The 13,940-nt window shown below is 54.2% G+C and overlaps 1 protein-coding gene across 2 annotated transcripts in view; it reads right to left on the bottom strand.

The window, feature by feature from the left end:
- cfap74 (cilia and flagella associated protein 74) overlaps positions 1 to 13,940 on the bottom strand; it is a 209,875-nt gene that overhangs the window by 63,419 nt on the left and 132,516 nt on the right. For both annotated transcript variants that reach the window (XM_072477806.1, XM_072477807.1), the window contains exon 21: positions 2,304 to 2,425. In XM_072477806.1, coding sequence (XP_072333907.1) covers positions 2,304 to 2,425 — 122 coding nt within the window. The remainder of the gene's footprint in view (positions 1 to 2,303; positions 2,426 to 13,940) is intronic.

Genomic DNA, 13,940 nt, shown 5'->3' with positions numbered 1-13,940 from the left:
GAGGCCGGCTGCGGACAAGGTGCTAAGGGGGTTTATGGACCAGATGGGGGGAGTGGATCCGTGGAGGTTTGCCAGGCCGGTGGCCAGAGAGTTCTCTTTTTTCTCCCATGTACATAAGGCCTATTCACGGATAGACTTCTTTGTGATGAGTAGGGCACTGATCCCAAGAGTGGAGGGAACGGAATATTCGGCTATGGCGATTTCGGACCACGCCCCGCACTGGGTGGAGTTGGAGTTGGGGGAGGAGAGGGACCAGCGCCCGCTGTGGCGCCTGGATGTGGGACTGTTGGCGGATGAGGAGGTTTGTGGGCGGGTCCGGAGGTGCATTCAGAGATACATAGAGGCTAATGATTATGGGGAGGTGCAGGTGGGTGTGGTTTGGGAGGCTCTGAAGGCGGTGGTTAGGGGAGAGCTAATTTCAATTAGGGCTCACAGGGAGAAGAGAGAGAGGATGGAGAGGGAGAGGTTGGTGGGGGAGATAGTAAGGGTGGACAGGAGCTATGCAGAGGCCCCCGAAGAGGGGCTGCTGAGGGAGCGACAGAACCTCCAAACGGAATTTGATTTATTGACCACGGGGATGGCAGAGGCTCAGTGGAGGAAAATGCAGTGGGCAGTATATGAGTATGGGGAGAAGGCGAGTCGGATGCTGGCGCATCAGCTACGTAAGAGGGAGGCGGCGAGGGAGATTGGAGGAATCAGGGATGGGGGGTATACGGTGCGGAGTGCGGTTAAAATAAATGAGGTATTTAGGGATTTCTATGGGGACCTGGACAAGTCAGAGCCCTTGGAGGGGGGAGAGGGGATGTGGCGGTTCTTAGATCAACTGAGTTTCCCGAGGTGGAGGAGGAGCAGGTGGCTGGCCTGGGGGCCCCGATGGGGCTGGAGGAGCTGGTTAAGGGATTGGGGAGTATGCAGGCGGGCAAGGCCCCGGGACCGGATGGGTTCCCGGTTGAATTTTATAGGAAGTATGTGGATCTGTTGGGCCCGTTGCTGGTGAGAACCTACAATGAGGTGAGGGAGGAAGGGACTCTGCCCCCGACAATGTCTCGGGCAGTGATCTCGCTGATTCTCAAGCGGGATAAGGACCCACTGCAGTGCGGTTCGTATAGGCCGATCTCGCTCCTTAACGTAGATGCCAAGTTGCTGGCGAAGGTCCTCGCTATGAGGATTGAGGATTGTGTCCCGGGAGTGATACATGAGGATCAGATGGGGTTTGTGAAGAGCAGGCAGTTAAATGCGAATGTGCGGAGGCTCCTGAACATGATTATGATGCCCTCGGTCGGGGGGGAGTTGAAGGGCAAGTGGGAGGAGGAACTTGGGGAGGAGCTGGATGAGGGTCTGTGGGCTGATGTCCTGGGCAGGGTCAATTCCTCCTCCTCTTGCGCCAGGTTCAGTCTAATACAGTTCAAAGTAGTACATAGGGCGCATATGACAGGGGCGAGGATGAGTAGGTTTTTTGGGGTGGAGGACAGATGTTTGAGATGTTTGGGGAGCCCAGCAAATCACGCCCATATGTTCTGGACATGCCCGGTGCTGTAGGGGTTCTGGAGGGGCTTTGCGAGGGCTATGTCCAAAGTTGTGAACACCCGGGTCAAGACGAGCTGGGGGATAGCACTATTTGGGGTATCGGACGAGCCGGGAGTGCAGGAGCCGAAAGAGGCGGGAGTTCTGGCCTTTGCATCCCTGGTAGCCCAGCGGAGGATCCTACTAATGTGGAGAGATGCGAAGCCCCCGAGCGTAGAAGCTTGGATCAATGACATGGCAGGGTTCATCAAGCTGGAGAGGGTAAAGTTTGCCTTGCGAGGGTCTGTGCAGGGGTTCTCCAGGCGGTGGCAACCGTTCCTAGACTTTCTCGCGGAACGCTAGGTGGAGGTCAGCAGCAGCACCCGGGGGGGGGGTGTTTGGTTTATGTTTTTGTTAAAAGGGGGCGTTTCCCCCACTTTTGTATTTACTTGTTAAATGGGGTTAATGTATCTTTGTTTGATTTCCTTTGGGTTTTTTTTCCTTTCTGGAGTGTTTGGTTGAAAATTGTTGAAAATTTTGAATAAACATATTTTTTTTTTAAAAGCATAAGGAGGAAAAAGACAAATTGAATCCTACTGTATTTATCTAATGTTCTTGGGAAAGCCAGAGCTTCAGAAGGCCGTCACGAGGCATGGTTCTTTGAAAATGTTTTGGTGTATCTGAATGAGAAATACTTGTGTGTTGTCATCTCTCACAGACTCACCATGTATTTCACCCTCCAATCTCTTGACATCAAATCCACTCTACCAGAAACGGTCATTCTTTTCTTATCAGCTTACCTACTGTGAGCACAAATGGAATCTTGGTAAAGGCGGTCATACATGCAGATTTTCAAGTCTTTATTAGGATTTGATAACCAGACTGGTACGTCAACGGCCTCCGCTCGAGTCTCAATGCGTATCTATTTTTAAGGAGTGGAAATAAATAAATAATCTGGGCTAATCTGCATAATCTGCTGTGTTTAATTGAAAAATTGCAACAATTCCAAGCTGTTGCTTTGTCACAGAACAGAAATGGAAGGGCACAATCTCATGTCAGAATAAAAATAGTTTCATAAATATTCAAATGTTTTTTAAAAAGCCATTTCCTTATACGTCCTCTCTCTGTGACGACCAAGGGTTCTCTGGTCACCCTGATACTTCGTGCATGCCTAATGATAGCCAGTGCTGGAATAGCGTCAGTAAAGGATGTGGCTTTCTAACCTCCCAATATGCCAGCTAGAGGGAAATCACACAAGCTGAGTAGTTTGTAAAGGAGATTTACATGAAAGAGACAGCACAAAGGGTTCCTGGAACTTTCTAATTAAAACTGCGATTATACAAATATGTGATCAATGAATGGTCACAACCTGACAGCAAAACAGGAGTGATAGGCCAAGCATACGTTTCTTTACAATTAAGCCAGTGTTATCAATAATACAAAATTATTGAGCAATCAAAATTGCTTATTGTCACAAGTAGGCTTCAATGAAGTTACTGTGAAAAGCCCCTAGTCGCCACATTCCGGCGCCTGTTCGGGGAGGCTGGTACGGGAATTGAACCGTGCTGCTGGCCTGCCTTGGTCTGCTTTCAAAGCCAGCGATTTAGCCCTGTGCTAAACAGCCCCTAATGGTGTCATCAATCAATTTCTCAGTAGCATTGAAAAGAGAAATCCAACTCTTCAAACTACCCAATATTTATTTCAGTTTGCTCTGGATTTTCTTCACAATGTGGGATAAATGTGATGAAACTAGTGCACTTTATAAGGTAAGCAGTACAGCAGGTGGTCACAGTGAAGGGTTTTGCAGCATAGAAGGAAGTAGCTGAGAAGAGATTGAAATGGTGTGGCCATCTGTGATGGAGTGAGAGGACATGCAGCGAGGTGGCGAGTGAAGATGGGATAGCCAGGCAGGAGAAGACAAAGCTGCAAGGCCAGATGGATTGATGAGGTGAAGAGAGACTGAAACTCAGTGGGGTTGGAAGAGGATTGAATGTTGACAGGGGAAGATGGAGAAGGGTGACCAACCAGCATTGAGGTGACCTCAGGTAAAATGAGACAAGCTGAGAGAAGTACATAAGCGCACTGATACATGTAAATGCTGTACATTTCTCCCACTACACAACAGCCCGAAAGTAAAAACCCTGCTTTCAATTTATACGAGAACTGCATTTATTCTGAATTTATTTCATGATGAGAAGTTGAATGATTTACATACGAACATGAGGGAGGAGGCCATTCAACTCCGGGGTTGCTCCACCATTCAATAAAATCATGGCTAACCTGACAGTCACTGCAAATCTGCAGCCTGCCTATCCCCGATAACCTATCATCTCTTTGCTTACCAAGAATCAACCCACCCCGGCCTTAAACTGATTTTTGTTTAATGGAGTAGTAAGTCCCTTATCTACAATCCATGAGAGGTAAATATACAACAGATGCGTTATTTTTTTCAATTCTACTGCTTGGTAGAATTATTCTGTGGCAGCATGTTAGGGTAAATAACTTTGTGCTCACAATCTTTGTCACCATGTTTTAAACTTGCACATTAATTTATTTTACCTCTTTACAAAGGTCTGCATTGTGATAACCTGCGGGGGCCACAGGGGGCAGGTTCGATTGTCTTCCCCTTGTGGCTCGATGAGTACAGGTAGGACTGATAACCATATTGTATAAAAGGTCGGCCATATGGGAACCAACTGACACAGAGAGAGGACCCGGGGAGGTTCAACCGGGCCCCTTGTAAATAGTTGTTCTTATAAATAAACGTCTTCCTTTGTTTATTCTTCAGACTCCCCTTTGCCTTTATTATATTAAATGAATGAAGCAGCATCTCGCTCCCAGTACAATCCCGTACCTGAAGCAGCATCTCGGTCCCAGTACAATCCAGTACCTGAAGCAGCATCTCGGTCCCAGTACAATCCAGTACCTGAAGCAGCATCTCGCTCCCAGTACAATCCAGTACCTGAAGCAGCATCTCGGTCCCAGTACAATCCAGTACCTGAAGCAGCATCTCGCTCCCAGTACAATCCAGTACCTGAAGCAGCATCTCACTCCCAATACAATCCAGTACCTGAAGCAGCATCTCACTCCCGGTACAATCCAGTACCTGAAGCAGCATCTCACTCCCAGTACAATCCAGTACCTGAAGCAGCATCTCACTCCCAGTACAATCCAGTACCTGAAGCAGCATCTCGGTCCCAGTACAATCCCGTACCTGAAGCAGCATCTCACTCCCAGTACAATCCAGTACCTGAAGCAGCATCTCACTCCCAATACAATCCAGTACCTGAAGCAGCATCTCACTCCCAGTACAATCCTTGCTGGGAGGACAAAATCTGACTAGGCCCTGCTTTGGGCCGGCTTTTATCTCAATACATAACGAGCCCCAGGCGTGTGGCCTCCACCCACTATCTGGGGAGCTCATATTCCACGAGTCTCAGGGGGAGATCAATAATGGTTTCCCTGTTGTCGTTGTGGGGGTTATCACACGCCACCCCCCAAAGTCCAAGAATTCCCCACCCGCGGGAACAGCAGGGGCCTTCTGCGCTGTTTTGTCCGCGGCTGCGCCTTTGGCAGAGGCAGCTCTGGATCAGGTGGAGTGTAGCCGTTCACTGTTCGCCGTTCCTGGCCGACCGGCGAAGGAGGATCGTTGGCGTCTCGGTCTACGCCACGCCGTCCGCTGGAACGGGTTCCTCTGTCTCCATGTCAGATTCTGAGTCGTTCTCCTCCTGCTGGACCAGGTGATGTGACCCGGACGACTGGGACCCCAGGCTGACGGGTGGTTCCTGATGTGGCAGAGGCGCCAATGCTGCCAGTCGGTTGTTGAGACTCATGGGTTCCCACTTCATCAGGTGTTCCAAATGCTTGCGGTGGGCTTTTCCTGCACATGAACCTGATAGGACACCAGACCCGTTCATTCTAGTACGACACCCAGGAGCCACAAATCTTCATCCCCAAAATTGTGGGCATGACAGCATCGTAAATGTGAAATGTTCACCCTGGCGCAGTGAAGTGTTCACCCTGGCCTCACTAAAGTAATGGTGTCGGTTCTGAGTTTCCTGCTGTGCCTCTATTTTGTCGCCGAGACTCGGAAACATCAGCCGATCGCTTAGTCTGCAGCCCATCCAGAGTTCTGCAGGGGGCGATTCCCGTTCTCACATGGAGTGGGGGGAGTCAGTGTTTGTACAATAATTAAAACGGAACCACAGCAACCGTGTATCCAGGTCTGGGCTGGCCGTTCTGCAAACCCGGTCTCGCAGAGGATGTCTTAACGGTGCTGGTGGTAACCCAGGCGGCCAGGCGCCGGAGAAGGCAGCAGCGTCAATGCAAACTGGAGGTGACACCCCATGTGTAGGGGGCTGCCACACACCCTGAAAACCCCCTTGCCCATCAGGCCAAGGAGGAACCCAGAGGAGGACGTCAGCTACGGCTCAAGGTGTACAGGCATTGATAGTCTTTTGAGGCGATGACAGACAACATGTGCCGCAGAAGAGTCCGTCTCAACTAAGATAAATTTTTGGCACCTGTGCCAAGTCCTCGGGGACTTGGCATCCCATAGAGGAGGAGGGAACACGCTCCTGGTGGCCATGAAGGTCACTGCAGCCCTGAACGTTTATGCAACCGGTTCATTCCGGGGCTCAAATGGGGACTTGTGCGATATTTCACAAGTTACAGACCACACGTGGATCCGTGAGGTCACAAATGCTCTGTGTGCCCGGGCAGCTGGCTATATCAACTCTGAGCTGGACCAAGCCCACCAAGGTGCCCAGGCAACAGGATTCTCCACCATTGCCAGGATGCCCCAGGTCCAGGGGGTAATTGATGGCAGGTATGTCGCCTTGTGCTGCCAGGCATTAGGGCATTCCCTTCATTGACAGGAATAATAATAGTAATAATAATAATCGCTTATTGTCACAAGTAGGCTTCAATGAAGTTACTGTGAAAAGCCCCTAGTCACCACATTCCGGCGCCTGTTCGGGGAGGCCGGTACAGGAATCGAACCGTGCTGCTGGCATTGTTCTGCATTACAAGCCAGCTGTTTAGCCCACTGTGCTACGCCAGCCCCTGAAAGGATTCCAGACCCTGAATGTTCAATTCGTGTGCGACCACCATCTCCGGATCATTCAAGTGTGTGCACTCTTCCCAGGGAGCGTGCATGACAGCTATATCCTGGGGCATTCGGAGATCCCCAGCATCTGCAAGGACCACCTCAAGATGATAAGTTGGCTCTTGGGGTACAAGGGGCACCCGCTGGATTCCTGGCTGATGAAATCAGTGCGGAAGCCGGAGACCGAAGCGGAGACCCGAGATTACGAGGCCCATGTTACCACCCGTGCTGTACATGTGGTTGCTCAAAATGTGGATCCGATGCCTGGACTGCTCTGGTGGTGCACTGCAGTACAGCCCCCAGGAGGTCTCCCACTTTGTGGTGATTTGCTGTGCCCTCCACAACCTTGCACAGTCACGGAGCAACATGCTGGAGGAGGAGACTGAGGGACATGCGGCCCTGAGGAGGAGGAGGAGGAGGAGTCAGACCAGGAGGGGATGGTGGATGAGCCCGGGCAGGAGCCGCAGGAGCAGCCGGAAGGTGGAGGGCTGGCGGCGACAAGGGTCCACATACCCGGACGGCCAGAGAGGCCCTCATCCTCATCTGCTTCTCGTAGGACAAGGCTTTGTCCATCAGCTCAACCCCCCCCCCCCAATTCCCCTCCTTCCTCTCCCCCCATTCCCTGACCCCCCCCCCCCCCCCCACCTGCCCAATTACCCTGTTCCACCCTTCCAGGGTCTATGGAACTTCACCCCAGGGTGATGGGCCTGTGTCGGCACTGTCAGTGGGTCAATCACTTGCTGTGAGGTAAGCTCTGGTGCTTCTCGGTTTGCGCCAAAGTCGGACTCCTGTCTTTCTGCTGACAGAGCGCTCAGTCCCATCCTCGGAACGGGGTCTGCATCAGGGGCACTGTGCCCTGGGAGGGCAGAGGAGCGTAAGTTAACAGAGGGTGGGGGTGCAGACAGCCCGCTGTGACAGAGTCTTCACAGGTATCAGGTGCAACAGGTTTTAATTGTGAACACTGGATATTTCCATTCCGCCTAGCTACAGATAGTGAACCCCCCGGTGCCCACTCGGTGATCCTCCTCTTGATCTTTCCTGGTTTACTGCTATGTATAGGAATGTCCCCAGGATGCACATCAGAGGTGGAGGGAGCCTGCTGCTTTTCATGCCCTGTGGCCTTTAATGCCCTTGGTGGACATCCTTTGGAAGGTGTGGGGCCGGAGGGCCCTGGTCAACAAACCGATGTCACTGGCATTGCCATCCTATTTTGCCCGGAGCCCTTGCGATGTGCGCGGTGTCAGGAGGGGAATTTGGAAGAACTGAAGACCACCATCATCTCCTTGGTGGCAGGCCTCAGGTTGGCCTCCAGGGCTTCCTCCTCCCGGATGGTGCCTGTAGGGACCTGGGGGTCTCCATGGAATGGGTCAACTGGAGTGAACTCCAGAGGCCTCCGCATCATCTGGCTCTGCCAGTCCTGGCACCTCCCCATTGTCTGCACTGTGGTGTTGAAGCCCGAAGCGGTGGTCCTCGGTGACTGCGCCATGCTCTGCAGTGCCCTGGCCATGTCCACCTACGTCTCAGACATGTTCCTCAGTGACTGGGACATGATGTCGAGGCCCTCAGCCATGGTTGTCACAGACTGAGCCATGCCCTGGACACCAGCACTCAAGATGCTGACCTCGTGCTCCAGGTTTTCCACTGTGGTTGCCACCCTAGCAGTGTTCGCCACGGTGCCAGGCATGGTCGGCATCATATCTAATGCCCGTAGCCTTTGGGACTCCTCTAATTGGCAAAGCGCTCGCTGGAATATCGCTGACATCCCCTCCTGAATCTGATGGCTGTGTCCTGGCATCTGCACCAGCTCTGGGATAACCTTATCCACAGGCTCGGCATCATTCCGGGATTCAGCAGAGTTCTGGAATCCAGCAGACTTCCGACCGCTGACTCCCATGGATGTTCCTTCCTCCACCTGATGTGCATCAGCAACTGTGTGGTGCTCACCAGATTGTGCCCCAGAAGCCTGTCCACTAGTGTCGTCCACCGAGGTGTGTGTCTCTACACTGGTGGAAGATGGGGTTGATAGCTGTGAAGCCTTGTCGGTGATCTCCTCAGAACCCTCCTCCGAGGTGTTCACTTGGTTGGCGGGGGGGGGGGGGGGGGGGGGGTTATGACTCTGGATGGCCGGCCCCATGAGATATAGATCCTGCGAGAGAATGGACATGTTGCCAGCGAGAGGGACGGATCATTTCGTCTGACATGAACAACTGACTTGAGGCGGGCCATCTGGGTGAAGAGGCAGTGGATCCTCACCGCTGCGGCACAGGCCAACCTCATGGTCAGTGACTGCTCTATTCTCGGTCAACCCTGTGATCCCCAGGGCCCATTCCTCATAGGGGGTGGGGACTCGGATCCATGGTCCTCTGCAACCCGCCTTGGCCCATTCCTTCTTATGGGCTATCTTCTCCTTTGGGGACAAAGAGAGGGCTTTGTGAGCCATGGGCTTGATGGATCGGGGGGGGGGGGGGGGGGGTGTCAATGGCAGGTGGCATGTGTGAGCACCTCAACTGGACATGACATGGTTGTGCTGGTGGGTGGCAGGGGTCGCTGAGGAGCAAACAGGAAGGTTGGATGCGGGGAGAGTGCGAGTTGTCAGCCAGTAATTTGTGGTGAGGGAGTTTGGGAATTTGAAGGGTGGCAGGCGGAACTGATGCCGCTTGGAGGGGACGGTACCAGTTCTTATACTCGGCCTGTCAGGGCGGAGCTACGTTTCAACAGCCAATGGTAAACTCCTAGGTTTAACCAATGGTCATCAGCCTCTTAGGTACCGCAATACCTGGTACTACCACATTCACCCCCTGTTAAAAAAGAGTCCGGGTGGGGTGGTGGCCAGTGGTAACAGTCGCCTTTAACATGGTATGATCAGCTATGGAGGTACCGTGATACCTCCTGACAAGGCTGTCGAGAATATTTACAAAGTGTTCGTTCACGGTTAAAGTCACAGCGAAGCAATCAGTCGATCGGGTGGCCTGGTCGTCCTTCTGGACCGTCTGGGCTTCGGTGGTGATTCTGGTGGGGGTCCAGGTGGTTGCGACTCCGGGAGCGTGGTTTCGGCCTCCCTGGCAGCTTCGTCACCCCCCGGCGGCGCTGTTGGGGCAAACGGTTGACACGGGGGGGGGGGTGCCAGTAGGGAGCGTCGGTGGGTGGGCGGGCCTAGGCAGGAGCGGCGGGGGTACTGACCCTCCAGTGAGGTGCTGTGGGGGGGGGGGTAGGTAATGGTTCGGGTGCGCGTGGGGTTCCGGCGGGCGCCAGGTCCCGTAGGGAGACCGTATCTTGCCGGCCGTCAGGGAACACCACGTAGGCGTACTGGGGGTTAGCATGCAGCAGGTGGACCCTCTCGACCAACGAGTCCGACTTGTGTGCCCGCACGTGCTTCCGAAGCATGATGGGTCCGGGTGTCGCTAGACAGGTTGGGAGCGAGGTCCCGGAGGAGGACTTCCTGGGGAAGACAAGGAGACGTTCATGAGGTGTCTGATTGGTAGTTGTACAGAGCAGCGACCAGATGGCGTGGAGGGCCACCAGGAGGACTTCTTGCCAGCGGGAGACTGGGAGATTCCTGGATCGTAGGGCCAGTAGAACAGTCTTCCAGACCGTTCCGTTCTCCCTCTCCACCTGTCCGTTTCCCTGGGGGTTGTAACTGGTTGTCCTGCTTGAGGGAATGCCACTGCTGAGCAGGAATTGACGCAGTTCGTCGCTCATAAAGGAGGATCCCCTATCACTGTGTATGTACACGGGGAAACCGAACAGTGTAAAGATACCCTGGAGGGCCTTGATGACGGTGGTTGCGGTCATGTCTGGGCAGGGGATGGCGAATGGGAACCGGGAGTACTCGTCAATCACGTTCAGGAAATACGTGTTGCGGTCGGTGGAGGGGAGGGGGCCTTTGAAATCCATGCTGAGGCGTTCAAAGGGATGGGAAGCCTTTATCAGGTGTGCCCTCTCTGGCCGGTAGAAGTGCGGTTTGCACTCTGCGCAGATTTGGCAGTCCCTGGTGACTGTCCTGACCTCCTCGATGGAGTAGGGCAGATTGCGAGTCTTGACGAAGTGGAAGAAACGAGTGACCCCACGGGTGGCAGAGGTCCTCGTGGAGGGCTCGGAGGCGGTCCACAAGTGCCGCGGGACAGGGTATCAGGAGACTCGTTTAGCTTCCCCGGACGGTACAAGATCTCGTAGTTGAAGGTGGAGAGTTCTATCCTCCACCACAAGATCTTGTCGTTTTTAATCTTGCCCCGCTGTGCATTATCGAACATGAAAGCAACCGACCGTTGGTCCGTGAGGAGAGTGAATCTCCTGCCGGTCAGGTAATGCCTCCAATGTCTCACAGCTTCAACTATGGCTTGTGCCTCTTTTTCGACCGAGGAATGGCGAATTTCGGCAGCATGGAGGGTACGGGAGAAGAAGGCCACGGGCCTGCCCGCTTGGTTGAGGATGGCCGCAAGAGCTACATCGGACGCATCGCTCTCGAGAGGGACTTGTCGATGGCGCGCATCGTGGCCTTTGCAATGTCTACTTTGATGCGGCTGAAGGCCTGGCGGGCCTCCGTCGACAGAGAGAAGATTGTGGACTGGATTAAGGGTCGGGCTTTGTCTGCGTAGTTAGGGACCCACTGGGCGTAATAACTGAAAAACCCGAGGCAGCGCTTCAGGGCGTTGAGGCAGTGAGGGAGGGGGAACTTCATAAGGGGGCGCATGCGTTCAGGGTCGGGGCCTATAACTCCATTTCGCACTACGTAGCCTAGAATGGCTAGACGGTCGGTGCTAAATACGCATTCATCCTTATTGTACGTTAAGTTAAGGATTTTCGCGGTCTGGAGAAATGTTCGGAGGCTGGTGTCGTGGTCCTGCTGGTCATGGCCGAAGATGGTGACGTTATCCAGATACGGGAACGTTGCGCGTAAGCCGTACCGGTCAACCATTCGGTCCATCTCTCGCTGGAAGACCGAGACCCCATTAGTGACACCAAAGGAAACTCTTAAAAATTGATAGAGCCGCACATCTGCTTCGAAGGCAGTGTACTTGCGGTCACTGGGTAGCTGGTGGTAGGTGGACTTGAGATCCACCGTGGAGAAGACCTTGTATTGCGCGATCCTGTTTACCAGGTCGGCTATACGGGGGAGAGGGTACGCATCCAGCTGCGTAAACCTGTTGATGGTCTCACTGGAGTCAATGACCATCCTCTGTTTCTCCCCGGTCTTTACCACCACTACTTGAGCTCTCCAGGGACTGTTGCTCGCTTTGATGACCCCTTCCCTCAGCAGCCTTTGGACGTCTGACCTGATGAAGGTCCGGTCCTGGGCACTGTACCGCCTGCTCCTGGTGGCGACGGGTTTGCAATCCGGGGTGAGGTTCGCAAACAGGGAAGGCGGGTCGACCTTAAGGGTCGCGAGGCCGCAGACAGTAAGGGGGAGTGTAGGGCCGCCGAATTTAAAGGTCAGGCTTTGCAGGTGGCACTGGAAATCCAGCCCAAGGAGGGTGGTTGCGCAGAGGTGCGGCAGGACATAAAGGCGGAAATTGTTGAATCTCCTGCCTTGGACAGTGAGGTTCGCTAGGCAGAACCCTTTTATCACCACCGAGTGTGACCCGGAGGCCAGGGAGATCCTTTGATTTACAGGGTGGGTAACAAGTGAACAGAACCTTACCGTGTCGGGGTGAACAAAGCTTTCCGTGCTCCCAGAGTCAATCAGGCAAGACGTCTCGTGGCCGTTGATGAAGACCGTTGTCGTTGCTGTTGCGAGTGTCCGAGGTCGACTTTGGTCCAGCGTTACCGAGGCCAGATGAAGCAGTTGCGAGTTTTGATAGGGCAGCGTGTAGTCGGCCGTGCTGGGAGCCTGGGGCCCCATCCAAGATGCCGTCACCCATGGGTCGCACATGATGGTCAGGGATGGACAAAATGGTGGTCGGGGATGGACAAAATGGTGGTCGGGGATGGACAAAATGGTGGCGGGGATGGACAAAATGGCGGTGCCCACCCGTCCAGCGTGGTGTCCGGGGGGCAAGATGGCCATGCCCGTGGGTCGTACGTGGCCCTAGGATAGGGGGGGTGGCGGTGACGCTGGCCGGTTGGGGCCTGAAGGGGGGGTTGCTGCGGCGGTCCGGAGTCACTAGAGACCGCGGCCACGGCGCGGGCCTGGCAGACCTCCACAAAGTGGCCCTTCTTGCCGCACCCTTTGCAGGTGGCGGTGCGGGCCGGACAGCGCGGGCGGGGATGATTCGCCTGCCCGCAGAAGACACAGCGGGGCCCAGCGGCGTTAGCGGGCCATCTCACCGCGCAGGCCTGCGGAGTCAGGGGGAAGGTCTGTGGGGCTGCCGCTGCGGTGTGCCACGCAGCCCAGGGGGCCGCCGCGCGGTCGGGCGCATAGGACTGCGCGTTTTGGGAGGCTACGTCCTTGGACCCTGCCAGGGCCCGTGCCTCTCTCAGTCCCAGGGTGTCCTTTTCTAGGACTCTTTGGCGGATCACTGAGGAGCTCAGACCCGCTACGAAAGCATCCCTGATTAAAAGTTCTGTGTGCTCGCTCCCCGAAACTTGCGGGCAGCCACAGTTTTGGCCCAGCACCAGTAGCGCCCGGTAGAAATCCTCCAATGATTCCCCGGGGCTTTGCCATCTAGTTGCAAGCAGGTGACGTGCGTAGACCTGATTTACAGGGCGGCTATAATGTCCTTTTAACAGTTCGATCGCGGCATCATAGTCCTCCGCCTCCTCGATAAGGGTATAGATCCCAGGGCTGACCCTCGAGCGCAGGAGATGCATTTTCTGTCCTTCTGAGGGGGTGCCTCCGGCCGTCTCGAGGTGGCCTTTAAAGCACGCCAGCCAGTGTTTAAATATTGCAGCCGAGTTCTCCGCGTGGAGGCTGAGTTGTAGGCACTCCGGTTTGATTCGGAGATCCATCCTTCCAGCTTAAGTGTAGTTGATTAAATTGATGCACGATCAATTAGACTCAAGACGAAGTGATTTCATAACTGAAGGCTTTAATCGACTAGAACTTGTTCCCCAGCAGCTTCGGTACAGAAAGTGAAGGCTGCTGGGACGACACCGGTTCTTATACTCCGCCTGTCAGAGTGGAGCTACGTAACAACAGCCAATGGTAAACTCCTAGGTTTAACCAATGGTCATCAGCCTCTTAGGTACCGCAATACCTGATAATACCACACATTGGTCTTCTTCCAACATTGTAAGGTGATTCTCCTGGCCATGCTGCCCGCACTGACAACCATTGCCGTTGCCAATGCCTCCCAGGCAGTATTGATGACCCTGCTGCAGGTCCTTCGACCCCCTCAGTGGAACAGGATGTCTCGTCTCGCATCCACAGTGTCGAGAAGCCTTGTGAGGTCAG

Source organism: Scyliorhinus torazame, chromosome 16 (assembly GCF_047496885.1).
Source record: "Scyliorhinus torazame isolate Kashiwa2021f chromosome 16, sScyTor2.1, whole genome shotgun sequence".
Classification (NCBI taxonomy): domain Eukaryota; kingdom Metazoa; phylum Chordata; class Chondrichthyes; order Carcharhiniformes; family Scyliorhinidae; genus Scyliorhinus; species Scyliorhinus torazame.
Note: the sequence above shows the minus strand (reverse complement) of the source record. Positions and strands in the feature narration are given on the sequence as shown.